General features: G+C 39.0%; 6 protein-coding genes and 1 pseudogene across 10 annotated transcripts; 6 read left to right on the plus strand and 1 right to left on the minus strand.

Annotated features, from left to right (window-relative positions):
- Nucleotides 1-2,333: 2,333 nt before the first annotated feature.
- On the plus strand, nucleotides 2,334-5,231 carry LOC141836936 (protein GRAVITROPIC IN THE LIGHT 1-like). Of its 4 annotated transcripts, none has more exons than XM_074724410.1 (2): nucleotides 2,334-2,398; nucleotides 3,673-5,231. In XM_074724410.1, exon 2 carries the CDS (start codon nucleotides 3,707-3,709, stop codon nucleotides 4,973-4,975), a length of 1,269 nt encoding a protein of 422 aa, XP_074580511.1. In that variant the 5' UTR covers nucleotides 2,334-2,398; nucleotides 3,673-3,706; the 3' UTR covers nucleotides 4,976-5,231. The 4 variants fall into 4 exon arrangements, with proteins under 4 accessions (XP_074580511.1, XP_074580512.1, XP_074580510.1 ...); XM_074724411.1 differs by having other exon boundaries at nucleotides 2,337-2,398; nucleotides 3,625-5,231; XM_074724409.1 differs by lacking the exon at nucleotides 2,334-2,398 and adding an exon at nucleotides 2,410-2,806.
- Nucleotides 5,232-5,289: 58 nt separating this feature from the next.
- Nucleotides 5,290-7,806, plus strand: LOC141836939 (AP-2 complex subunit sigma-like). Its single transcript, XM_074724416.1, has 6 exons — nucleotides 5,290-5,612; nucleotides 5,702-5,800; nucleotides 5,881-5,931; nucleotides 6,979-7,150; nucleotides 7,294-7,355; nucleotides 7,496-7,806. The coding sequence occupies exons 1-6, from the start codon at nucleotides 5,610-5,612 to the stop codon at nucleotides 7,535-7,537; spliced, it is 429 nt and encodes a 142-aa protein (XP_074580517.1). The 5' UTR covers nucleotides 5,290-5,609; the 3' UTR covers nucleotides 7,538-7,806.
- A 1,452-nt stretch (nucleotides 7,807-9,258) lies between these two features.
- On the plus strand, nucleotides 9,259-12,162 carry LOC141841405 (uncharacterized). 2 transcript variants are annotated; one of them, XM_074729574.1, is made up of 6 exons: nucleotides 9,259-9,817; nucleotides 9,892-10,047; nucleotides 10,307-10,489; nucleotides 10,558-10,641; nucleotides 11,346-11,427; nucleotides 11,544-12,162. In XM_074729574.1, exons 1-6 carry the CDS (start codon nucleotides 9,551-9,553, stop codon nucleotides 11,981-11,983), a joined length of 1,212 nt encoding a protein of 403 aa, XP_074585675.1. In that variant the 5' UTR covers nucleotides 9,259-9,550; the 3' UTR covers nucleotides 11,984-12,162. The 2 variants fall into 2 exon arrangements, with proteins under 2 accessions (XP_074585675.1, XP_074585677.1); XM_074729576.1 differs by having other exon boundaries at nucleotides 9,261-9,819; nucleotides 9,903-10,047.
- A 1,051-nt stretch (nucleotides 12,163-13,213) lies between these two features.
- Nucleotides 13,214-15,468, plus strand: LOC141842087 (large ribosomal subunit protein uL2). Its single transcript, XM_074730302.1, has 2 exons — nucleotides 13,214-13,749; nucleotides 14,943-15,468. Exons 1-2 carry the CDS (start codon nucleotides 13,310-13,312, stop codon nucleotides 15,283-15,285), a joined length of 783 nt encoding a protein of 260 aa, XP_074586403.1. The 5' UTR covers nucleotides 13,214-13,309; the 3' UTR covers nucleotides 15,286-15,468.
- Nucleotides 15,469-16,255: 787 nt separating this feature from the next.
- On the plus strand, nucleotides 16,256-18,866 carry LOC141842107 (uncharacterized). The gene is made up of 3 exons (XM_074730321.1): nucleotides 16,256-16,343; nucleotides 16,436-16,501; nucleotides 18,601-18,866. Exons 1-3 carry the CDS (start codon nucleotides 16,299-16,301, stop codon nucleotides 18,646-18,648), a joined length of 159 nt encoding a protein of 52 aa, XP_074586422.1. The 5' UTR covers nucleotides 16,256-16,298; the 3' UTR covers nucleotides 18,649-18,866.
- A 1,275-nt stretch (nucleotides 18,867-20,141) lies between these two features.
- On the plus strand, nucleotides 20,142-20,979 carry LOC141842037 (uncharacterized). The gene has a single exon (XM_074730253.1). It carries the CDS (start codon nucleotides 20,226-20,228, stop codon nucleotides 20,850-20,852), a length of 627 nt encoding a protein of 208 aa, XP_074586354.1. The 5' UTR covers nucleotides 20,142-20,225; the 3' UTR covers nucleotides 20,853-20,979.
- A 1,585-nt stretch (nucleotides 20,980-22,564) lies between these two features.
- Nucleotides 22,565-24,246, minus strand: LOC141837647 (uncharacterized; annotated as a pseudogene).
- Between the last annotated feature and the right edge of the window lie 597 nt (nucleotides 24,247-24,843).

Raw genomic sequence — 24,843 nt, forward strand, 5'->3', positions numbered from 1 at the left:
TACCGGCTGCAGCGTACTGGTATTCTAAATAGACTTCTTTTCCTGGCTTGTCATCTAGCGTCTGAGACATCTGGCGATTGGATCTTGCCGGCGATAAAGAAGGATTCTTCATTCGAACTCATCTTACTTTGGAGTTATGACTGCAAACACTTGTGCCACATTAACAGCACAGAGAAAGCGAGAGGATATGAAGGCTCTGTCCTAGAATTTTGTCCTCTCAGAGGAGAGATCGAGCTTGTAGCTGCTTACTTTTCACGTTTCCTTTCCTTTGAATCACCTTCGATCTCTTTAATCTGATTCTCCAGTTCATTATAAATTTTTGACAGTTGATCGATCGGAATCCACATATAAAATTCAAAAATTTAGATGTAGACTGAGATAGCGATTGCTCATGTAGCCAATTGATTGATGATACAACAACAGTCGGCACGAAGAAGAAGGGTGAAATAAAAAATTGAAAGGTGGCATTTTTAATATTAGAGAAAATGAACTGCGCCGTCAAGTAAAATATCGTAGAAATCTATCTATAGCTGTCGCATGGCATCATCAAAATCATATCATTCATGTCCCTCAGTCATCATTTCAACCTTTTATTTTATTCTATTTTATTAGCTTCATTTCCTTTTCGCGTCACTGTGACAAGACTCTTCCTCTTGTAGCACTTTGTAGCCAAGCGATGACATTGGCAGCAGGATCATCACTCATTCCACACCTTGACAAGGTGGCAACTTTTTATTATGATCGGATAGATGCATTCAATCAGAGCGTGGTTAATTAGATGCAGATCATGCTGCTTCTTACACTCAGTTAATTACAGTCGTATGTTTTTTTTTTCCCTTTTCTTTTGATTAATTAGGTCAATCTGATCTTGATTCATTCAAATAGTGATTGATTTGTCCCATCGTGCTTGGCTCAATCTTTCTTCATCAACGAGTTCCTTACATATCTTGATTATCATATTTTTAATATATTCATTTGTCCTTTTTTTTCTTCCTCTTTCTTTCTGTCTATCTATCCATAAAGGAATGTTTCTTACCTGCATTAAATTGGTAGGGAAGAAGAGGTTTTTCTTGGAAAATTCTAATCGCTTAGAATGCACAATCAAGCAAAAAGTCTTTTCCTTCCTTCCTATTTTGCAAGTCCTGTGTTTGCTCAAGTTGAACTCCTTCTTTCTTCTCTAGCTAGTTATCTTCTTCTTAAGTTCATTGCTTGTCTCTCCTCTCCTCTCCTTCCTTTTATGCTTCTCCTATTACTGAGTTTGTTTAGCAAACACAAATCCACAAGTCAAACTCCCCACATTCGAGCTTGGTTGACAAAGTGACGACTAGCATATCTAATCTAAGTCAAAGGGAAGAGAAAGCTCAGGGAGGAAAGATTCTCTTTCTTTTCATCTCCTCCTCCACTAAATGTGTGAGCATTATGCCCATGCCCCCGGGGCATAGGTGAGTTGGTTACGATGCAGCAGACTTGCAGAAGAGGACAAGAGTTCGAATCTTGAGCAATACCCTCCTGCGTTGTAATCAACTGTACTTTCTCAATTTACCTCCTCACAGATGGTCGTGGGGCCGCTAAGGTGGTGGATCCACCTTTTTGCAGAAAAGTGAGCATTATGCCCAAGAAATTTGATTCCATAAAAATTAATGACTCTAGAGGTAATTAATTTGATCCCATAAAAATTTTGCAACAGTCACAAAGATAAATTCGGAAACACGGATGGCTCGTTGCTTCGCAACCGACGTACAATGATTGTCTTCCCATAAAAAAAATTAATTTCGCAACGTGTCTTAATTGAGAATCATGAATGCTTAATTGATTGCACCGCAGCACAAGAAACTTCAATTTTAGTATACTTAAAGCTAGTAGCTCTTGACAACCAAACCAACTAACTAGCTCATTTATGGCAACCCAAACAGCCCCACGAGCTCACAACGATCGTCACCTCATGCTGGCTAGGTTAGGCTACAAGTTCATGGTGATTGGGCTTGGCAACAAACCCGCACGCGGCCGAGTCTGGCTACAACCTCACATACCTTAATTGTTGACATATGTAAGAGTCTTTTCAATAAAAAATGGAATTCGTCACCTTAATAACTTTACATGGTCAATCTCATGATCATCTGTGAAGAAGTAAATTGAGAAATTACAATTGACTACGACGGAGAGAATATTATTTCGATTTTATTGAGATTCAAACCTTTGCCTTCTTCTATAAATCTATTCTAACCAACTCAGTTATGTCCGGAGCCTTTCAATATTACACTACAGGGATCAAAATGAAATTTCTTCAAATTATGAGTCGGCCGTGGAAACAAAAGAGAGTAAAGTGAGCAATCGCCAGCATTTCCCTCGGATCCCCTTTCGCCGAACGATCGGCTCACAGCGAGATCGTGTCGTAACGGTAGGAGAACTCTCCCCGTTGCTTCTGGCTTTCTTTCCTAGGGTTTCTAATTTCTACTCGGTTTCATAAATCGGGAGTAGGGGAAGAGCTCATTACTTCATATTTCTTTGAATTCGGTGTGCTAGAACTTGTTATTTCTCTGGTTTTGCCTATAATTTGGTAGCTTGTGTTGATTATTCGGAATAAAAGGAAGAAATTTCTATTTAGAAGTCCCCTGAGTGGATTCCATGTAGTTGTTGTATTCAAAGTCTTCTGCAGTTCGGCCTTCAAATCGGTACCTGACGTCGAGTTAGTGATCTAGGGATGCCATGGGTTTTCCCTTTGTTCTATGATTGGCATCTGGGTGCTACTGCAACTTGTGAAGTTCATGTCCCTGTTGTTAATCTACCAGCTTTTTCGAAAACTAATGTTGGTCGTATGTTACGATTTTTTTTTCAACGTGCTCTTCATTTCTGGTCATCCATGGTGACAGCATTTTATTCAATTCGGTGATAATTTTTTATGCAAGAATCTATAGAACTGCCCCAAAGAAACATTTGATTGCATTCTGAATCATCCTTCTATGTATCCTCATGTTGAAGATTTTCCTTCCCTTAAAACGTTGGTTTGGTGTTTCACAGCAAAAAGTTTGGGCATTCTTTAATATCAGGGCCTATTTGTTTCTAGCATTTTGTTATGAGGGAGTAGTAGGTTAGTGTAATCATTTTGTTTTGCATTTGATCTACTCCCCAGTGCTTAGTGTGGAGCTTGAACTTTATATAAGAAGAAACTTGAACAAATGTCTAGCTTTCAGTTTGGGAGATGCTTACTTCGTAGATCAATTTCTCTTGCCCACTTTCCAATGGTGCACGCATACTCAATTCATTGTTGCTTCTGGCTTGCATCTAGTTTATTTTCCATAATGTCCTTAGTAGTGTTATAATAAATGTCAGTTTGTTGTTATAAAATTAAATGCAGTCTTTTAAATCTTTATGATCCATATCATGGATGTTACCTTGTTTGTTGATTATGCTTTGTAAGCACGTTATGGATGGACAATTATGATGCATATACTGCATAATGACACTAAAACAAGGTTAAATATGTATTTTATGAAGTTTGTCAAATAAGTGCTCTACTTGGACATGTTGCTTGCATGCTAATTACCATCTGCACTAGGGGAAACCTGTGATTTGTAGTTTGAAATTATATTGAGTTACAACTCATTTCTCATGAGAATTGTACAGAAGTTTCTCATCCAAATTATAATTCTTGGATTGGGTTGCAATCCATAGAAACGCAAGAGTTACTACTTCGACCAAGCAAGCCATGCTACGGAACGGTCACAAGGAAGCAGAAAGTCATGATAACAACAACCAGAAGGTTTATCCACAACCAATGGATGAGACTTCAAACCAAAACAATGAATCCATGGACACACTAATATCAAAGATCTTCAACAACATTTCCTCTTTGAAAGCAGCATACATCCAACTCCAGGATGCTCATACTCCTTATGATCCAGACAAGATCCAGGTTGCTGATAAACTAGTTATCGAGGAACTGATGAAGCTATCGGAACTCAAACATTCATATAGGGAGAAAAACCCTAAGCTCATGTCAGCAACACCCAAAGATTCATCTCTTCTTGCAGAAATCCAAGAACAGCAAGGGTTGCTCAAAACCTATGAAATCATGGTGAAGAAATTTGAGTCCAAGATTCAAGCAAGAGACTCTGAGATTGCCCAAATACAACAAGAAATCCAAGAGTCAAGCCAGAGAAAGCTAAAACTAGAGAAGAAACTTAAGAAGAGAGGTTTACTTTCCAAGGAATCAGAGAGCTTTATGGAGAAGAATAATTTCTTCTCCATTGAGTTGACTTCTAGTCTTTTCTCGTCTTCTGTGGATGCAGCTTATAAATCCATCCATGATTTCTCAAAACCACTTATTAATATGATGAAAGCTGCAGGGTGGGATCTTGATGCTGCAGCTAATGCAATCGAACCTGGACTGGTATATTCGAAGAGAGCTCATAAAAAGTTTGCATTTGAATCTCACATTTGTCAGAAAATGTTCTGTGGGTTCCAGGAAGAGAACTTCTCCATGGAACTATCTGATATTACAGTTTCTCCTGAAGGATTTTTCCACCAGTTTCTCGCAGTGCGAGCGATGGATCCTCTGGATATACTTAGCCAAAGCCCAGATTCAGTTTTTGGCAAATTTTCACGCGAAAAGTACCTCCTGCTTGTGCACCCAAAGATGGAAGCTTCTTTTTTCGGTAACCTGGACCAGAGGAATCATGTACTGAATGGTGGGCACCCTAGGACACCTTTCTACCAGGCTTTTCTTAAATTGGCCAAGACAATATGGCTACTACACAGGTTAGCACATTCATTTGATCCCAAAGTCAAGGTTTTCCAGGTGAACAAAGGCGCCGAGTTTTCAGAAGTCTACATGGAAAGTGTGGTGAAGAACATAGTTGTATCCGAGGAGGAACCGAAGCCTCAAGTTGGGCTTATGGTCATGCCAGGTTTTATGATTGGAGGTAGTGTCATACAATCTCTTGTGTACCTTACTGGCGTGCAGTGTGCTGAATGAAAATCAAGCTTTGCACATTGCTTGTTTTAAAGACAATGATCGTTCACAATTCACTATTTGGGTAAGCTTCAATTGCTTGTAGTAAACAGCTAAAGACATTATGTTGGCAAATTCTCCAGAATTAGGTAATCTTGTTCCTCTTTTGTGATGGATATCTAATCTTAGCTTGTCCTACACTCTCTGCAGTGTAGCTCATCTCTAATGGCACCTTTCGTCAATCATTCAAGTCAATATAATGTGTGCTTTTGTTCTTTTTGGTGATCAGTTCCTGTAATTTTAGTTTTGTGGTACCCTATTTTCAGTATATCCTCATTGATCAAATATTATTAATCATTAAAGTCAATATAATGTGTTCTTTGTAGATCCACCCATACACATTCGTGCACTCAGTTTGAAGTGTTTATTTGTTTGCCGACTAAGAAAGTTAAAATATAATTTTATCGCAATTCACATTATAATAAAAATTTATAATAATTTATACGATTAGCAATAAGAAGTCATTCATTAAAATAAATGGGCCTTGATTTGTGGACATGGCCCATTACTTGCTCCTCTCACCACAGTGGAAACAGATTGATCAACACAGAAGAGAAGGAAGGATCCTCGCTTCCTCTTCGGGAGAATCGACGACGAGATGGTAAATCTATCTTCCTTCCATCGTTTTCTTTCTTTAATTCTTATAACAATTTGTTTCCTGATCGCATCGAACTGCTCTACTTGGGCCAGATCCGATTCGTTCTGCTGCAGAATCGGCAGGGCAAGACTCGGCTGGCCAAGTACTACGTCCCCCTCGAGGACTCCGAGAAGCACAAGGTCGAATTCGAGGTCTGTGTTTTCTTGCTTTCTGTATTTTCTCTTTTCCACTTCTTCTTCGATAGGAAGTTTGAAATTTTCTTCGTCGGTAGGTTCATCGGCTAGTGGTCAACAGGGATCCCAAGTTCACCAATTTTGTCGAGGTAATGAAAGAACATTCTTTGCAATACTTGGTCATTTTCGTTTGGTTCTTTGAAGCACCATAGACATGCGATTTCAGATCTATCAGATCAACACAGTGTAGCAATAGATCTGTTGGATATTAGAACTCGATGTAGACATAAATTGAGTTGTTTATTATTGTTTTCTCTTTAGTGTATTCTTGTTGAAATTTGGTTGTAACATGTTTATCTGTCTGTTTATGTTGATGTTGCCGGAGACATCAAGTAAACTGGGTTTGAGAAACTTTGCCTTCTGATCGTTGTTATAGTTGGTGATGCTGCTAGTTTAAGGCAAGAAAATTTTCCTCCTTCATTTTGCATTGATTATATGTTGTTTGTGACGTATGCTGCAAAATTTTATCTCATGGCCTGAACTGTTATGACTTGATACTCAATGTATTCATTTTGACGACCTGTCTTACTGAGTTATTTGCTATGTGGTATGGATGGTTTCTTGGTCTAATCCCCTCTAAAAAGAAATATCCACTAATTTCTATTAATACAATAGTACTGCATTGTTAGAAAGTTATTGAAGTTACTGATTCATGGCCGGCTTTGATATTGATCAGATTTTCTCAGACAGTTAGAACCTTATACAGTTATCGAATAGAGTTGTGGTCTTTAACTACACAAAACAGTAGGTATTGATTCCTCATTGGGGAGGCTCTGCTTGACTCAAATATGTGAATTTCCCACTGAATGTAATAGGATTTGCTGATACATTATAATCTTCAACTCACCATCAGCGCACTGTCTTTGAGCAATTTTTGGCAGAAGCATTTGACAGGGTTATGGGTTATTTGAACTCCTTATGGAATCTACTAAAGAGAAGCTCTCCGCTTAAACAAGGAATGTGGAAGTTTGTACGCCCTTATTTGCCCCACACAATATGGATAAAATAGGTCAAATATATAAATATTTAATATAATAACTCAACCTATGCCATGGATCACATAATTTGTCTTAGGCATTTAGCATATCATTTCATGATATTTGTGTCGCTTAATTCAACCATGCTTCTTTATGCAGTTCCGTACGCACAAAGTGATTTATAGAAGATATGCAGGACTCTTCTTTTCAATGTGCGTTGATATCACTGATAATGAGTTAGCTTACTTGGAGTGCATCCATTTATTTGTGGAGATTCTAGATCATTTCTTCAGCAATGTTTGTGAGCTAGATTTGGTGTTCAACTTCCACAAGGGCTTAACTTACGTTTTCCCTGAGGGAGCATAATATTCTTGAATTAGTTGAACATGAATTTTGAGAAATCATAAATGCTGTTTTTACAACTATTATTTTGATATAATACAACCCTGATGATGAGTAAGTACAATCTTTGGCAGGTATATCTTATATTGGACGAGTTTATTCTTGCTGGGGAGATTCAAGAAACAAGCAAAAGGGTGAGTCTTTATTTGCTAAGATCATATCTGACTGAAGCCTGAACAGTAATCGTGTTGTGTAAAAACTTCTGTGCAGTAATTTTGTGCCGGTAAATAACCTACTAGTTGTAATTGTTTCTCCCTGTTCATCATGCGTGCAGGCAATAATTGAGCGAATGGGCGAATTGGAAAAGCAAGAATAAAAAAAGGAAAAATGAGACATGACAACATGAAATGCCAGACCTGGACACGGAAGTAAGTCAACACGATTTACCTGAACACTTTTGTATTATTAAATTTTAGCTCAATGTTTCTGGTCTTTTAGATGTCTTAAATCATCCATTGTTGATTTTCATCGTATCTCTAAGCTATTAATTTGGTCACTTTAATAATCATATTCAACCCTGTTGAGTTTAATAAGGTCTGTGAACTTCATGCACATCCTATTAAATCTCTCTAAACTTTATGCACATATCAATAATATAAATAAATCTAACTTAAATTCTTTGTTAAATATATTAAAATATCTTAATCGGAACATGATCACTAGTGTATATATGATTACACTGACACATGAATTGTTAATGATATCACTCACACATATAGATAAGAATTGCTAGCTGCTATTATATTTTATGTTTAATCTTGACTTTGCAACAATTTAGCATTGCCCATTCAACTCCATCTTTTTAATTCGACCATCAATCCTTAACAATCTATTCCTATCTTTATAATATTTTTAAATTTTTAGAGTTTGCAAGAATTATGGTAACTTACACACACACACACACACACATGTTGGCCGAGGTTGTGAAAATCTAGCTTAGTTCAATTAAGCTATTTTGAGGGGACAAATTTAACACATGCACCTTTTCAAGCTCTTCTATCGTTGATCTTAGTGAAGCTAGGGTGAATTCTTAAACGGCAAGTTAAGCACGCTTCCACATGAACGCCATAATTAATTAATCTGATAAGAATAATGTGGACTTGGGTGTTCAATATAATGCAGGCTTCTCTAGCTAGATCAATTGCTAAAATATGTAGCTAGCTATATATGTCTACTGAGCAAAAATACTGAACATTTGGCTATAAACACCCATCAATAACTAAGCCATAACAACAATAATTAATATGAGCAGAATTAGTTGAGGTTGGAGAGATGCATGCATGATCGAAAGCAGAATTAATTAACTGAAGACGACTGAAAATTAATCAATCCATCTCAAGATGATCTGTCTCTCACTCTCTCTCTCTCTTTCTGGTCCACAAGAAATATACAAACAGTAATTATTCTTAGACATAGGTAAATTGATTATGACCGGACATATTTATATTTGTTGAAGTAAATAATGATCAAATTTCAACAAATCTGAAACAATGTTCTTTTCAATCTTCAGGAGACCGGCATCAATGAATCTTGCAACAACATTTATTGCACCTGAAAAAATGACACTAAATTACCGAAGATCATCGACTTTTAAATGTGTATATATAATTGGTTAAACTGTATTTTAGATTTATCGAAATTCTATAATCTAACTTGATTTTAGAATCCAATATTATTTTGTACTTCTGCCAATACTATAGAATAAATAGTCTACCATTATTTACAAATTTAATCTAGTTTAGGGGCAAAAAAAAATTAATGAATTTTATTTTTGTTTGACCCATTCAAAAGATATATGAGGCATAGAACAAGGTTCAAATAATTATTTATTTAATTAAAATTTTATTTGATTATAGCAACTTTGCTATAGTAAAATGCCGTTATAAAATTGTAAATTCTTAGAATAAGTAAATAATATAAAATTTATTTATTAGATAATAATTAACATGTTTTAAATTAAGTAATGGGCTTTTTGAGGAATTTCATTTTCAATTTTTTTCCCATAGAAATATTATCGTGTATTTATTTTATCATCTACAACGGCCCATATAAAAGGAAGCGGGTCCCGACACCGAGGCCGAATCGCAATCGCAGACCTCTTCATCTCCGCCTCCTTCCTGCCTTATCCCCTATCTCTTTTATCTCTTCCTCCGCCACATCTTTCGATCTCTCCTCCCTCCGCCTCATTTTCTCTCCCTTTTTCTTCGTCCTCTTCTTCCGCCACCTCCTCCTTCCACTCGTCGCCGCCTCCAACTCCCACTGCGCTGCGCCCCCGCCCACCCAAACATTCTCTTCTTCTTCTTCTTCTTTCTAAGGCTTTCTCCTTACCATGGCTTCGGTTCTTGCCGTTTTGGTGGAGATCTTACGGAATCCCACGGCGGGGGATGTAGCTGCATTCCTCGCCCTCTTTGCCCTCCCACTCTGCACTGCCGTCGTCGCCGGAGTGCTGCTTGGATGGGCGTGGCGGCCCAGGTGGGCCACCGAGCTGGTAGGCGCCGAGAGGGAATCGCTTCGTCTTCCTATGAATGATTCCACGCCCTCAGTTGCCTCCAGCTCGTTGTCGGCTCAGGCAGTCGATACCAGGGCGGATGAAAAGATGTAAATTTCTTTGCCTGCTTTTCCATTGTTATCGTTCTCTTGTTATGCAAAACTAAATAATTGTTTTTTATTATAATTTTTAGGAGTGAGGAACCGGTGGTGACCGATGCGGATATGGAACACCTGTTCCGGTTGGTGGAGGAGACGGATGGGGGGCCGGCGTGGCAGAAGATGATGGATAAGTCCTTGTCTAGCATGGCTTATCAAGCTTGGAAAAGAGAGCCCGAGGTAGGGAAAACAAGGCTTCAATTCTTTGCCATGCTTACCATTTTCATATGGAAGGTGCTTCATTTTCTTGATCTAGATTTAGGGTTCTCGCCTGATCGATGCTTTATAGATAACTTCCTTTTAGGAGTTTGATTATGGGCCTTAGTAAGATTTGCATAGATTGTCAAAATTTGGTTGGCAAGGTGCTTTTAGTATTGACTTGGATTCAGCTTTTAACTGGAGCATTCATCAGTTATGAACTTTGTTGCAATGTTTACAGACTGGACCCCCTCAGTATCGTAGCAGCACTATATATGAGGACACTGTGCCAGAAACATTGAGGGAGTTCTTTTGGGATGATGATTTCCGGATCAAGAATGGTTGGGATGATATGCTCCTCCAACATACCACACTGAAGGAGTGCATGACCACAGGGACAATGGTGGTTCAATGGGTTCGAAAGGTATAATTGATCATGAACTGTTAACCAACCACAATTGCAGTTTGTTTATTATCTTTATTCTTGTGCAGTTTCCTTTCTTCTGCAGCGACAGGGAGTATATTATTGGTCGCCGCATATGGGAGTCAGCACGAACTTTCTATTGTGTAACAAAGGTAGGGAGGCCTGCTTTCCCAGCATAAATTATGTAATATGCTATCAATCGAGCAAATATGATCAAACGTTCCTTCTCCACATAATGAAGTTCTTTTTTTTTCCGTATATTATGATGGTTGCCATAGTAGAAAATCTTGCATTCGTTGAGCATAAGTGAATATGTCATAAACTTGTTGATCCAAATTCTACCTTCCACTACTCAACATACATCCCAGTGCTTGCCTTATCCCATCCAGCTGGTGTTAATATTGCCTGAGCAATACAGTTAATGCCTTCTCCCTCTTCTTGACAGAATTCCTTATGCATCTCTAGCCAACCTTTTCTTTTTCGTTACCTTGTCATTTCCTTCATGAACCAAGATGTGCTGAATTTTGCCTAGCTGAAGCCCATAGTTGAACTAGTAGTCGCAGAACTTGCCGTCTGTAGTTCCTCCCCGGCAAGAAACAGATATCACCTTTTGAGGTCATATGTCCTCTATTTGTTTGTTTGGCATATATACTTTCTGTTTGTACTTAATAATGGGCTTCACCATGACAATCTGTGCAATGAAAAGGAACAACAAACAGACAACATCAATATCATGAAACATATCTGTTCTGTTCTTCCTTTCTTCTGCCGAGATCAAGTGTGGTGTAGGCTTTTGTAGCTGCTGTAGGCTTGTGACAACTTTTCAGCTCACTAACCATTCACTAGATTCTTTCAGGGAGTGCCATGCTCAGATGTACCTAGGCGAAACAAACCAAGACGTGTTGACTTGTATTATTCGAGCTGGTGCATTCGTGCAGGTGCACACTCTTCTACATGTTGATTTTCGTCAATATATCTAGGAAAGTAATGACTTCTTAAGTTTCACTAACCATCTCAAACAACTGAAGTTTTTCTGATATTATGTTTCATCCAGTTGAGTCAAAAAAAGATGGCAGTATGACTGCTTGTGAGATTCTTCTGTTTCATCACGAGGACATGGGCATCCCGTGGGAGATCGCGAAGCTAGGTATTCGTCAGGGAATGTGGGGCTGTGTCAAGAAGATAGAACCCGGCCTTCGAGCCTACCAAGCTGCCAGGAGGTCCAATGAGCCATTATCCCATTTTGCTTTGATGTCACAAATCAACACCAAGTTTGATGCTGATAAATTGAGATCACTTGAGACCGGCACCAATTCATCAGCTGATATTGTGGAGGCCGAGAAGCAAAAGGACTGGGCTAGTAACATACCTAGGTTTCTTATTGTTGTTGGTGTTGTTGCCGTCGCCTGTAGCTTCGACCATGGTCTATTGACCAAGGCTGTTATTTTCGGTGTTGCAAGAAGGTTTGCAGGGATCTGCGGTAGAAGATTGTGATCCTTCTGAATAAAGGACCATAAATTGAATGCATACAGGCATTCCTAAGTATCAGCCACATTGGTCTTTTTCTTTTTCCCCTTCTCATGTGAGAGGTTGAGAAGAGTGTGCACTAGTTCTTATAATTTTTCTCACTAGTCTTTACAAATATCATCATGGTGTATAGCCTTTGTTTCTTCTATCTTGCATTCACATATCTCTCGTAATTAGTTTCAGATTTTAAGGACTAAGAATTGGATTGGTTGTACATGACAAAGAAATAAAGCTCTCGAGGCCACAAAGTTTTGAATTCAGAGCCAAAAGTTATTCTGTATTATACTGTTTGAAAGGGAAATATAATCAGGTTTATGCATTTCTCAAGTTTAATTCTCGATGCTCATTTTCATTTTTTCATTGGTAAGATGCAAAATTAAAGGATACATTTGAGAATCAGAGATTATTAAGTAATATGTTTCCTTTTAACATCCATTGCTCATCATCAACTAGCGTGTTATCAAAGTCTCAAAGCAGTGCAAGCCATCCAATTCCAGCGCAAAACGTGGTGTTTCCAATCTCTCCCTCAGCTCACCTTCTTCCTTTCTCATCTCTGTTGCCTTTCTTACGGTCTCTGCTGTCTCCTGCACGCCTCTGTCCTTCATCTTCCTCATTGAATACAAGAACAAGACGTAAATTCGAAGCAGTTTTCCCTTAAGGAAACAAAAAAGAGAAGAAACTGACCTCGTCGAGGGCTCCAAAGCCTTTGACGCCCACTGGTGCGAGACAGGAAGCGACTCCACCAGCCGAGCTCATGACTGAAACCTCAAGAATTCAGTGCGAGTGTGCCAGAGCTTTAAGGTTGTCCTTTTAAGTAGACGACTGGTTTCTTTCTTGACTAGAAAACCCCTCGATCAGTGGCAACTTTGGAATGCTATCCGCTATCAAATTACTGAGCACTCTCACTTCCTCAGTCACATATCTCTCGGCTCTTAAAAGGATAAGCTTATCTACCACGTAACATGGACGCCTGGGTTACAGAGAAAGGCCACGACAGAGGAAGCTGCTTTGCTTTGCCTTATCTTCCGCTTTGCGATGGGCTGATTTAGACTTATGGCCCAATAAGAGGCCCAAAATCTGCGTACTCTGGGCCCGCAAATCCAACGGTCCCTGGAGACACATCATTTAGCATCGAGGCCGTTTAAATTAGGGCGACCCACCGCGCAGCAGCAAGAGCTGCGGGCTCCGCTCCTTGTCGTAGCGATCTCTCTATATATATTTCGGTCCCCGTTGATTCGCGAACCCTAGTCTTTCCTTCTCCATTTCGCTCGTCGCCGCCTCTGCAGCGCCGACATGGGACGAGTGATCCGGGCGCAGAGGAAGGGAGCAGGGTCGGTTTTCAAGTCCCACACGCACCACCGCAAGGGGCCGGCTAGGTTCCGGAGCCTCGACTACGGGGAGCGCAATGGGTACCTCAAGGGCGTCGTCACCGAAATCATCCACGATCCCGGCCGTGGCGCGCCACTCGCCCGCGTCACCTTCCGACACCCTTTCCGCTTCAAGCTCCAGAAGGAGCTCTTCATCGCTGCAGAGGGCATGTACACCGGTCAGTTCGTCTACTGCGGTCGCAAGGCTAATCTCATGGTCGGTAACGTCCTCCCTCTCCGCTCCATCCCTGAGGGTGCCGTCGTTTGCAACGTCGAGCACCACGTTGGCGACCGCGGTGTCCTGGCCCGCGCTTCTGGTGACTATGCCATCGTGATCAGCCACAACCCTGATAATGGTACAAGCAGGTTGTCTCTTGCCCCTTGTTGCCCCTCTTCTCAGTATTACTTGTTTTGGACTGTACTTTTAGATCTGAAATTGAGATTATGTTAGATTTCTAATAGAACTGATTTTATACTGATCCACGTTACTGTACAATACTGATCTTTGTCACAAGATATGTACTTGTGTATTAGTTTCGTGGGAACTCTACTACTAGATTATTCCGAGTAGATTAATGAGGATTTTTACTCAGCAATCAATTGTGAGATTATAGTAGAGACTGCTATGACATCAGAATAGAGGAATTTAGCATGTAGCCAAGGAATGTGAACTGGAACAATTGGTATATAATATCAGAGAATTTAAAGCATTTTTGTAGGTGAAATTACATTCCGTTTTTTCATGAAATGAAGCTCGTCACCCGAATCTGGTGTTCCCACCGCAACTTTTTGCCTAATCACGATTTCTCAGATATATAATTATGATGGTGTTTAGGTTCCCTGTTTAGCTTATAAACTAACTGTACAGAGCGATCGGTGAGGTCATTGTGTTCATATTCTTTGGTTTTTGTCAGAATGTTTTGCCAACAATTTTGTCCTGGGTGCATTGCAAAAAGCTTGCTGGTAGCTATAGAATAGGTGAAACTAGTCTGAAGACAAAAGGCATGCCATGCCCAGTTAAACTTAATAATTCATTATATAATCTATACTTCCACAAATTGTTAATATGGTTCATATTTTAATCTCACATGTAGAGAACTAATAGTATTTGAATTTACACAAATGTGTTAATATTTGTAGCGATAAGATGCTCAGATTTTGCATCTCTAACAGATAAAATGTTAAATAGGTAGAAATCTGATGCTATGATCACTCTTCTTTGTTTATCCATCACTCAGTATTGCAAGTATAGTGATCATATTTGTCCTTATGACATTGATTTATGGGATTAACATCATTTGAACAATAATGCCCATCTAAGTTCATATAAGGTGTTTGTTAAATGTTCTGTCAACAATGCTCATTGGTGTTGTTTTTATGCTTTCAGTAGATGTTCATCTCTCTGGGATTACCTAGTTGCTTTTTTTTTGTGCTGGTTCATTAGATCTTCTACCATTGCAACATTTTTTGAACATTTGATAGTATTATCACCTTTTGCATCTTTCAGTAGAATTCTTTATATCTTCATACCAATAGCATTTGTCCTCACCCAAGTACAGGATCAAGCTTCCATCTGGTGCCAAGAAGATTGTACCGAGCAACTGTCGTGCCATGATTGGGCAGGTTGCTGGTGGTGGTAGAACTGAGAAGCCTCTCCTCAAGGCTGGCAACGCATACCACAAGTTTAGAGTGAAGAGAAACTGTTGGCCGAAGGTCCGTGGTGTGGCTATGAACCCCGTTGAGCATCCCCACGGAGGAGGTAACCACCAGCACATCGGTCATGCCTCCACCGTTCGCCGGGATGCACCCCCTGGCCAGAAGGTCGGTCTTATTGCTGCAAGGAGAACAGGTCGGCTCAGGGGACAGGCTGCGGCCACTGCTTCCAAGGCAGACAAGGTCTAGATTGCATGTGCTAAGGACTCTTATGCTTGGTATTTTAATTTCGGAAGAAATTTCATGTCTCATTCCTGAGATATGCTCGTCGTATTAATCTTATGTTGGATCAGTTTAGATATCGAGACAAGTTCTATTTACTTCGTCTGCTACTTTTGTTTTCCATTTAATGAAGGTGGGATTTTAATTTTATACCATTTTGTATGTTGGGCCACGAACCTATGGATTTTGCTCCGCGAGGTTACTGATTTCTATCATATTGTTTGTTTTATCCATTTTTTCTATTCATGTCTCTAAGTTCAAGAAAATTTGCATGTACTAGTTAATTTTGCATGAGGAAGAGAAAAAAAAAGTTTTTTAATTGGCAATTTATCAAACCATGCATTCAATTTTAATAATAAATACTCAATATTTTTGCATGTCTCTAAAATATAGCTATATTTGTTCTCATAAATTGGTGTTCTTCTGCAGGAACTGAACATTTCTTTTAAATCTATTTATATTTTTTTAAAATGACATTTGTTTCCAGAATTCCCTCGACACTTTAACGGTTTTACACGATCGGTCTCACGATCATTTTGTAAATCGAGAAACTGCAATTAATCGCGATGCAAGAGGGTATTGTCTGATTTTGTAATTTTCCATTGAATTGTTTCGGGGGCTTAGATTTATCCTCAATGAAAGATATAATTTCCATTGAATTTTTTTGAAAAATGAAATTTTATTATTATTATTATTATTATTATTATTTTATAACGTAGGTATCAAAAAATTTTCATGTGATTTGAATACTTGTCTAAAGAGTCGGTAGCGTTGAGGCCGCTGGTTAACTTACTTAATTATAATAAATGCAAAAACAAGAAGAAAATATATTTCCACCCTAATTTTCAACCGTTAGATCAGTCATCAATGGCTTTGATCAAATAGGTTTAGTTAGGGCTTTCGAGCGACCGCATCTCTCTCTGCTTTTTATTCCACGCTCGCTCGCTCGTTTGGTTTCGTCTTCCAATCGAAGGATCTTCATGGCGATTCCAGGTCCTTATTCCGGCGTCAGCACCCTCGCCTTCGTATGTCTCCATCTCATCCTCTCTCTCTCTCTATTTTTTTCCTTCGCTTCTCATTTCTTGTGTTTCTTTGGTTGATGGATCGAATGTGATAGGTGGCTCGCGCATCGGCTTTCGCCTATGGAGTTGTCTACGGCAGCTTAAAGCTCTCGTATCTCAAGGTATGCAATCTGATCTGTTGTCGCGGTTGCATGCCGCTTTTGTTGGGTATTTTGGTCTGAACTCCAGGATTTCGATTGATTGCAGAATAATAATGATTTACATCCCCGTCACTATTCTTTGTAATCCTTACGGATCTAGTTGTCCTGCGTGTGAATTCTGAAACATCGGAAATTGGAGTTTTTTTAACCCTGATCTGAACTCTTTGCTAGAACATAGGAATGGAGTTCAACTTTTTTTTTTCTTGTTCGATTTCTATTCTTTTCAATGGACCGTAGAAAATGTTCGAACAATCATCTTTGTTGGCAAGAAAAAAAGGAAGATTTTGGTAAACTAGAGGCGCAAAAACGTTATGCAGCTTGAATTCGCCACAAATTTTTGGCTTTGACTTTCTACTTATATTTTTGTTGCTGCTTTACTGAATTTTGTTGGACTTAATAGGAGACGTATCTGGCCTTTGGCTTCATAGCAGTTATATGAATGTTTTTAGTTGTTGAGAATGAATATATTTTTCACGCTTTTTTGTTTCGTCTGGATCTTTGTTGAATTTATCCTCAGACGATATTCAAAAGAAGTGTTTTGGATGTTCTTTTGCTTGTTTTAGATATCACAAGATTTCACATCAAAATAAATCTGTGCTTTGGATGCCCCTTCATAGTAGCAAATGCTATCTAATCTAGACATCACAAGATTTTACATTTTGTTTTTTTCCACTTTATTTGGTGATCTTGTGTATTTCAATTACTTCGGTAGTTAAATGTAATGCATTGTATTTCAGAACCTCATGTCTACATTTGTACATCCTGCTAATGATTATTTTATTTTTGATGATTTATGGAGACAATTGCAAATCTTTGTTGGTCATTAGCATCCATTGTTGACCCAAATCTGTATTATGAGTACCAAACTTCTTTACACCAAAATGTGAGCATCGTATCATCAGATTGCCTTGTTCTTTGCAGCCTGCACTTGTTTCAGTAGCCCTTGCACCACCATAATTGTATTCTTAACTGAAACCCCTGAAAATATCTGCATGAGAGTCTTCAAACATTCTCTGATCTTGGTGGAATATTAAAAATTCGTAAACACTGTATTTTTAAAAGGGTTCAACATGATCTTGGTTGGAGATTAAGAATCTGGTCACCGACCATTCTGGACTTCCTTGCCTAGCATGGTCTGGTTCTTGTCGATTTTAGATTTACACCATTGCACCTACAATGCTTGACATACATGTGAAATCTCTAATATTTCATAACTCAAAATTAGCCTAAACATCAAAACCATGATTGCACCAACATATTGGTATTCGGAATGAACCTAAATTGTAGCCATGAAGATATTAGAAAAGGGATGTCATTGCGATGACACATCTATCATTGGCCTGGGTATCTGATGTTGTCACAGCTGCTGATTATGGGTGATTCTGAGACATGCATGGATTGGTTTTAATCCCCATGATTTTGCCTCCCGAGTTTAGACTCACATGGGGGAATTGTGAGCTAATTAAGTGAGTTAGGAGATTTAGGTGAGTGTATAACCTATTAATCAGTTAAAGCATTTTGGGTCAGCTTTTGATCCTAACAAAATAAATTATTTGGTTCTCTCAGGTTGACAGTGTTGTGACAATGGTAACACATTCCTTATCTTCCAGCTAGCTTTGTAATTTAGACGCCATAGTGGAACTTCAGCAGGTGGTGGTTAGTCAGTTACCACGGGAATACAGCATACTTATTTTATATTACAAATTATTGAATTTGTCATTTTTTGATATTTTTCTTTAATTTACCTATTTGGCTTCAATCTTTCCTTGCCCCCTTCAATGACTATTATCACTTGTTTGCATGCTCTCTGGGCATCAACTATATGCTTTCAAATTGTTGAATTCATTTATTTTCTGGATACGTGAAGTTGAATTCATATATTTTCATGCGCTTGCTAATTGTTTTCATGAAAACTAGCCCATTTTTCTAAATCTTTTATATTAGGACAAGGAATAAATGCATGGAATGGATATAATTGGTCACCTTAATTTGCTAATAATTGCATGATCTCTTGTGATCTATGTTTATAGCTAATGATGAGTATCTCGTTTTTCCTGTAGGCTAAGGCAAAGTCTGACCAACAAGCTGAGGTCAAAGGCCACCACTGAGGGGAGTGTAATTCAAATTTTGCTCTGATTACTGTTTGCTCATAAATTCTCTGAATCTCGGAGATTGCAATGCCACAGAAAGTGGCCCCTTTTTTCAGTTTTTTCTTTTTGTGTGCAAGAATCCTAGTCTACTTTTAAAGGAAATTACATTGTTCACATCATTTATCAATCACTCTTCTCCTGAGCTAACTGGAAATCCTCTGTTTGCTCAGGATCAAGCATTTATGTTGATCTCTTGATGATCGTAGCATGTCATGTCACTTCACTTTATGCCAATTCGAAATGATCTTACTATGTCATTTCTGATTTTGCAAGCAATCGTTCCAATTGGTAGTTCTTATCTCGAAGTTAGTTTCATTCCTTTTCCAGATTATTACCTGCGTTTACTCTTCAAGTCTGGTGTTGTTCTTATCGACCAACTGTGTGATTTTTGAATTTTATCAATGCTTAGGCCCTTTTAACTTTTGCCCTAAAATAAATAGCACAAATATCATGAATTGTAAACAAATGCAAATCTAAATATATGTCATCGTGATAAAAAAAGAAAATGCAAATTAAATTAGTTATGCATGATAAGCTAAAACGATAATAAGAGTATATTTACAAAGCCTTTAGATTAGATTAACATAAAATTTATTAAAATCTAAAATAAAGATAAAAATGTTTTCTCCGTGCCAAGATAGATGCTCGTTTGACCTAATCCGTACCACGTGGATCCACCTGTACTTGATGGAAGAAAAGTCAACGAGCGACCATCTAGAGAAAATTATTTATTGACGTACAGCTTTTGTATAATAAATAATAATATTGGCGTTTTGTCGTTAGAATAAGAGCCTTAAACGATATGAAAAGAACAAGTTGAGAAACTTTGAATTATTTATTTTCCTCCTCCTCCGTCCAAATCAATCAATCGACAACTTCTTCCCACATCCACGTTTTTGTAATGGCGATAACGTCAGATTACGAGAAATCTACGCAAGTTTCCAATTAAGAAATAGTAATTAATAATATTTTCTATATTATCATACATAATAAAATAATAATGAGTTTTTTTGTTTTACGCTTTGAAATCTAACAATATATTAGATCCTTTTTAGAATATCATAAAATAACATGGATAGATTTTTGAGGGAAAGATTTTGAAAGAGTACATGGGTATTAATTTGATAATTTTTAAAACTTTTTACCATGATTCTATTCAATTTAGTCTAATAAGTGAAATTTAGTTGAGATTTTTAGATAAACAATTATTTAATAAATTAGTTAAGTGTTTTTTCTTTGCCTTTTGTCATGGTTCTAGTCGACAATTTTATGAAATATATAAAAATCAAAATTGTGTTTGGAAACAAACATGAAACTTGGAGGCCAAGTTGTTGTGATAAAATAGAAATAGAAAAAGAAATTAAAAAAATAGAATGTCAACGTTCCTAGAAAATATTATTATAATCCTCATTTCAACTCTTTATTCCTCTATCTCCACTTTAAATGCCTCCTTTTGTCCCCCACTCGGTTCCCCATTAAACGCTTTTCTTTCTTCTTCCACGACTTCAATCCAAATCCAGAGCCCAGACCCATCCATGAAGCTCGTTTGGTGCCCGGACACGGCCGTCAAGGCCTACGTCGCCGCCGTCAAAGCCCTCGCCGGCCGACGCCTCGACGACACCAGCGTGGCTGAGCTCGTGGCCGCCATGGCCGGCGGCTGGGGAGCCCAGCTCGTCGTCGAGGCCTGGGCCCACGACGCCGGCCCGGCTACTTCCCTCGCTCTCGACGCCGCCGTCCAGCACACCGGGGGCCGGCACGTCTGCGTGGTCCCCACCCAGGAGGTGGCGGCGCAGTACGACGCCGCGGCGGAGGTGCTGGTGGGGGACGCGGGGGAGGCGATGGCGGCGATGGAGGGGGTGGACCTGGTCGTGGTGGACTGCCGGCGGCGGGACGCGGGGACGGTGATGCGGGCTGCGCGCCCGGGCGCGAGGGGGATGGTGATGGTCTGCAAGGGCGCCGCCGGCGTCCGGAAGCGCTGCGGCGCCGCTGGGGTGCTGGCCGCCGGCACGAGGTTGGTGCGGCGGACGTACCTTCCGATCGGGAGCGGCGTGGAGGTGCTTCACGTGGGCGTCGGGAAGGGGCCAAGCTTAGGCGGCCGCAGCCGGTGGATTCGCCACGTTGACCACGATACCAAGGAGGAGCACGTGTTCCGGCGCCGTTGATCCCTTCCAATTTTGACGACATCGTCCCATAAATTTCTCTAATTTTAAACTTTTGGCATGTACAAATATAATTAAGCAAGTTGGAAAAAGTTTGTAACAGATATAAGTCTGTATTGTATATTATACATTCAGCCAATCACTTTGTTTAATTCGGTTTCTGATTTTTTATATTAATTTCCTCCAAATAATTAGAATTAAAAGTCACCACAAAAATCTAATAATAAGACAAATAATTACTTTCTCTACTTCGATACGATATCTAAGTCTTTGATCTCGTATCTCTTTTTCAGCATGTCATGTCAGATTTGATCTCATAATTCAAAACTTCGCCTCTTCCCAAACTTTTTCTGACCATATCGTCTTTCTCCGTTCAGACCCTTCTCCATTCTATTTGTTTCTCAAAGAGAAAAAGGAACTGAAACATGGATAAAAGCTTGAATTGAATAGCAGCAGCAGAAAAAAAAAGAAATAATTAGCAGAATAGAACAAGAGTAATAGATACGAGCTAGATTTAATACAAAAAATCTGAATATTTATAAGCACTAGTTTGAAGAAGCTGGGCTTAAGCAATCTACACAAGCTGAACTGATAAAATAGTAGCTGAAGTAGTAATTGATACAGGAATAGTTAGTTAGCAAAATAGTGCTTCAAAGCAGCTAAAACTGATAGTTTCAAGTGATTTTAATACAAAAATAACAGCAACAGATACGAGCTGGAATTGATATACTAGAACTAAAATATCTATTAACACTAGTTTGAAGCTAGAATGGAAGAATACATACAACTCAAACTGAAAAGGAGAAGCAGCTACCAAATCCAGTACAAAACAGAACTAGATAGCAGCTGTTATCCAGTCCAAAACAGAGAGATACAGGAAAGAAATAAAACCAGATACGTAAAATAACAACTTCTATAAAGTTCACACAGATAAGATTAAAAGAGTTGAAATTGCATAGGTGTTTGTGTTTTTTTTTTTGGGTTAGTTCTTCGATTGAACAGCTTCAGATACATAAGATTAAAAGAAGATATATACTAGAAATTGCATATTAGATGAATCTCACAGCCTGTTGAATTGTATAAACTTCTAGATACAGACAATTGAAGCTAATTCAAATTGGAAACTGCAATTACATAATAATGCACGTTGATAAAATAGGATATTGTCCTAACCAATCATGCTACAAAAAGTACCTAAATTTGCAAAATACAATATGCATAGAACCTGGGGAAAACCCAGGGAATTACTAAAACTTAGGTCAATGAGCATACAATGTTAGGTACCTTGAAAATTGTTTGTGATCTCAGACAAATGTAATAGGTTGTACAGTTGTGTAAGATAAAGCAACCAGTAGAAGGCACAAAATTCTGGCCTTGAAAATAATTAATTAGGATATTCATCTATACAACGATGTTCTTATATACCATGCTCAATTTATAATGGTTTAGGGTTTGATTTGAAAAGTTGTCTAACCAGGCTCAATTCATAATGGTTTAAATATGACAACCATGCAGCATAATATGTCAATATACAGAAAAGGACAACAAATGGAAAGGTGACAGATAATATTCTGTTTGTCAACAAAAAACACAAATTATGTTTGGATCAATAAAACCAACCTGCATTTATCAAAGCTTGGGGGAGCATCCACCTGAAACCTAGTACTAATAGTAGAGTGGTAGGTCTCCAACTTGAGTATAAACAGAATTTACAAGTCCTTTCCTTGAAATCTATGAGAAGGGAAAAACAAGCAAACCCTTGTTTCATAAGATTCTTCCATGCCTAAAACTGCTATCTGCACAATCTGTGCTAGGATCCAAACCACCTGGTGATCATACCACTTGGAACTGTTGGCATAAAAACCATCCACTTGCATCCCTACGAGACTGGAATCAGTCAAGGTTTTTAACTTCAACTCCTCATCTGCACCACAACGGTGAATACTTTTCTCATCAAAGTCACTGCAATCTTCTTTTAACAGCCACTTATCAGGCTTCATGTTCTCCCTCATAAGCAACTTCCTGTCTTGGCAATCTTCTGTCATCCTATTCCATGGCACAATAGTTCCTAGATCTGAACCAAAGTTTGTATCCTCTTCCTCAATTATCTCGGCTTCCTTACTAAATATACCATCATGCTTGTTAAGATGGTGAGTGCACTCCTTTCTCCATTCTGCAACATCATCATTATCTACCACCAGTGGTCCCTCACAGTTGTGCATTCCTCCACCCAGCAGCTTCAACCTGTGCAGGATATCAGACAACTCCTGTGCTAATAAACCCAGCGAATACTCATTTGAGCAATTTGTTCTTCGAGCAGACCAACTTCGACCTTGGGATCCTGAACATGCTGCATAACTGCATGACAAGGATCCCCTGTATCATCCTTGCCTATAAGGCTAGGAAACAAGCCGGGATCTGTGTCCTTCCTAATGCTGTAAGCATCTGAATCGAATTCATAAGCCCCCTTGTTCCCAACTAGCCGGTGGATGATCCTAGCATTTCCATCAAGTGGACCGGTTAGTGTCCAGTATGAATTGCATATAGCTTGAATATAGCAGTGGCTTCCTCCTGGTACACAAAAGTTTTGTCTTTATCATTGTAGTTCATAATTGGAACAATGGCTCTTATCCGGAACCCACAGCCACAACGCTTTGACTGGTATGGTTCCCTTTTCAAAACCTTAGCTTTCTTTGCTGAAGCAGTCAAGCAGATGCTGATGACGGTTCCCCTGCTCGGTGACAGGCATAGTCCTTCACCTCTGCTGTGAATGGCTTGTATCTTATATACTTTTGGCAGATGCAAAGCACTACCTTGTACTGGGCTGCAAACTTCTGCAGATAGCATTGCACATCCTTTGCAGGCACTTCAAAGGATTCAGTGTATTCAAATTGTCGCCTTTTGGACCGTGACAAGCTGCTGCCTCCAGGAGATGTTAGTGAGGAAGATGAAAAGGAGCACACCGGACAGGAGGATACACAAACTCGGATGAATGCCTCAGGGATCCCATAGAACCTAGCACCAACTGTCCATGACTGTTTTATCCGCTCCACAGTCTCCTTCTCTTCGTCGTCATCTCGGAGGAGGGAGGCGAAGGGTGACTGCGAGTAGGCTTGGATCCCGACGGGTAGGGGATTGGGGTCGTCGTCCATGAGGACTAATCCGTGGTGGAAGGAGGATCCGAGGAGGTCAATCTCGTAGCCGAAGACGAGCAAAGGATGAGCCTCTAAAAGTGGCGGATTGTGAGTTAGGGTTTGGCGGGGAACGGATGCGAAGGGTTGCGGCTTGACGGACGGGTTCATCGGCGTGACGGCCGGCGAGGGTGACGACGAAGTCTTCGGCATCTGCCGCTCGCTCCCTCTTCCCAGTCATTTCTTTGTCGCCCGCTGCTTTTTATTTCCGGAGAAATTTTTAGGGTTTTCCTTGGCCCTGGAAGCAAGTGCGGGACGATAGCAATTAGCAACCGAGAAGACGAAGCATATTTAGTTATCGGCGATTCCAATGGTTAATTTAATTTAGTATATTATTATAATAATCACGAAGTAGTTGTTAATAATAGATAAACATATTATACATAATATATATATATATATATATATATATATATTTATCAATTTAAGTAAAATTATCTTTATATATATATATAAATAAAATAATTACAAGAGTACTTTTTTTAAAAGAGAAATATAATGAATAATATTTAAAATGTTCTTTTGAAAAAAAAAACGATAGCCCTTTTGATTTTTTAACAATTTATCAGTTTATGTGAGAGAGAAATAATGAATGATAATTTTTATTTTTTAAAAAACAAACGTTTGACTATTTTAAATAATAAAAAATGATAAACTAATCCAAGGGGGGCTGGCTGCAATACAGTACAAACACAGCATAAGTAGGCATTTGCAATTAAACACAATCGAGTTCAGTATTCTCATCATCAAGCCTGATCTCGCCTCGCCCACCCTCTCCTCCTTTCTTTCTCTTTCTCTTTCTC

This window comes from Curcuma longa, chromosome 11 (genome assembly GCF_044706935.1).
Source record: "Curcuma longa cultivar G26 ecotype Majalengka, Jawa Barat chromosome 11, ITB_CL_G26_1.1, whole genome shotgun sequence".
Classification (NCBI taxonomy): Eukaryota; Viridiplantae; Streptophyta; class Magnoliopsida; order Zingiberales; family Zingiberaceae; genus Curcuma; species Curcuma longa.

Coding starts and splice junctions, on each gene's coding strand:
- LOC141841405 (XM_074729574.1), top strand. CDS start 9,551: ATGGCTTCGGTTCTTGCCGTTTTGGTGGAGATCTTACGGAATCCCACG. Junction 10,490..10,557: donor TGGTTCAATGGGTTCGAAAG/GTATAATTGATC, acceptor ATTCTTGTGCAG/TTTCCTTTCTTCTGCAGCGA. Junction 11,428..11,543: donor GAGCTGGTGCATTCGTGCAG/GTGCACACTCTT, acceptor TGTTTCATCCAG/TTGAGTCAAAAAAAGATGGC.
- LOC141842087 (XM_074730302.1), top strand. CDS start 13,310: ATGGGACGAGTGATCCGGGCGCAGAGGAAGGGAGCAGGGTCGGTTTTC. Junction 13,750..14,942: donor CCTGATAATGGTACAAGCAG/GTTGTCTCTTGC, acceptor ACCCAAGTACAG/GATCAAGCTTCCATCTGGTG.
- LOC141842037 (XM_074730253.1), top strand. CDS start 20,226: ATGAAGCTCGTTTGGTGCCCGGACACGGCCGTCAAGGCCTACGTCGCC.
- LOC141836939 (XM_074724416.1), top strand. Junction 5,801..5,880: donor AGCACAAGGTCGAATTCGAG/GTCTGTGTTTTC, acceptor CTTCGTCGGTAG/GTTCATCGGCTAGTGGTCAA. Junction 5,932..6,978: donor AGTTCACCAATTTTGTCGAG/GTAATGAAAGAA, acceptor TTCTTTATGCAG/TTCCGTACGCACAAAGTGAT.
- LOC141842107 (XM_074730321.1), top strand. CDS start 16,299: ATGGCGATTCCAGGTCCTTATTCCGGCGTCAGCACCCTCGCCTTC. Junction 16,344..16,435: donor GCGTCAGCACCCTCGCCTTC/GTATGTCTCCAT, acceptor CGAATGTGATAG/GTGGCTCGCGCATCGGCTTT. Junction 16,502..18,600: donor TAAAGCTCTCGTATCTCAAG/GTATGCAATCTG, acceptor TTTTTCCTGTAG/GCTAAGGCAAAGTCTGACCA.
- LOC141836936 (XM_074724409.1), top strand. CDS start 2,727: ATGATTGGCATCTGGGTGCTACTGCAACTTGTGAAGTTCATGTCCCTG. Junction 2,807..3,672: donor CAGCTTTTTCGAAAACTAAT/GTTGGTCGTATG, acceptor TGCAATCCATAG/AAACGCAAGAGTTACTACTT.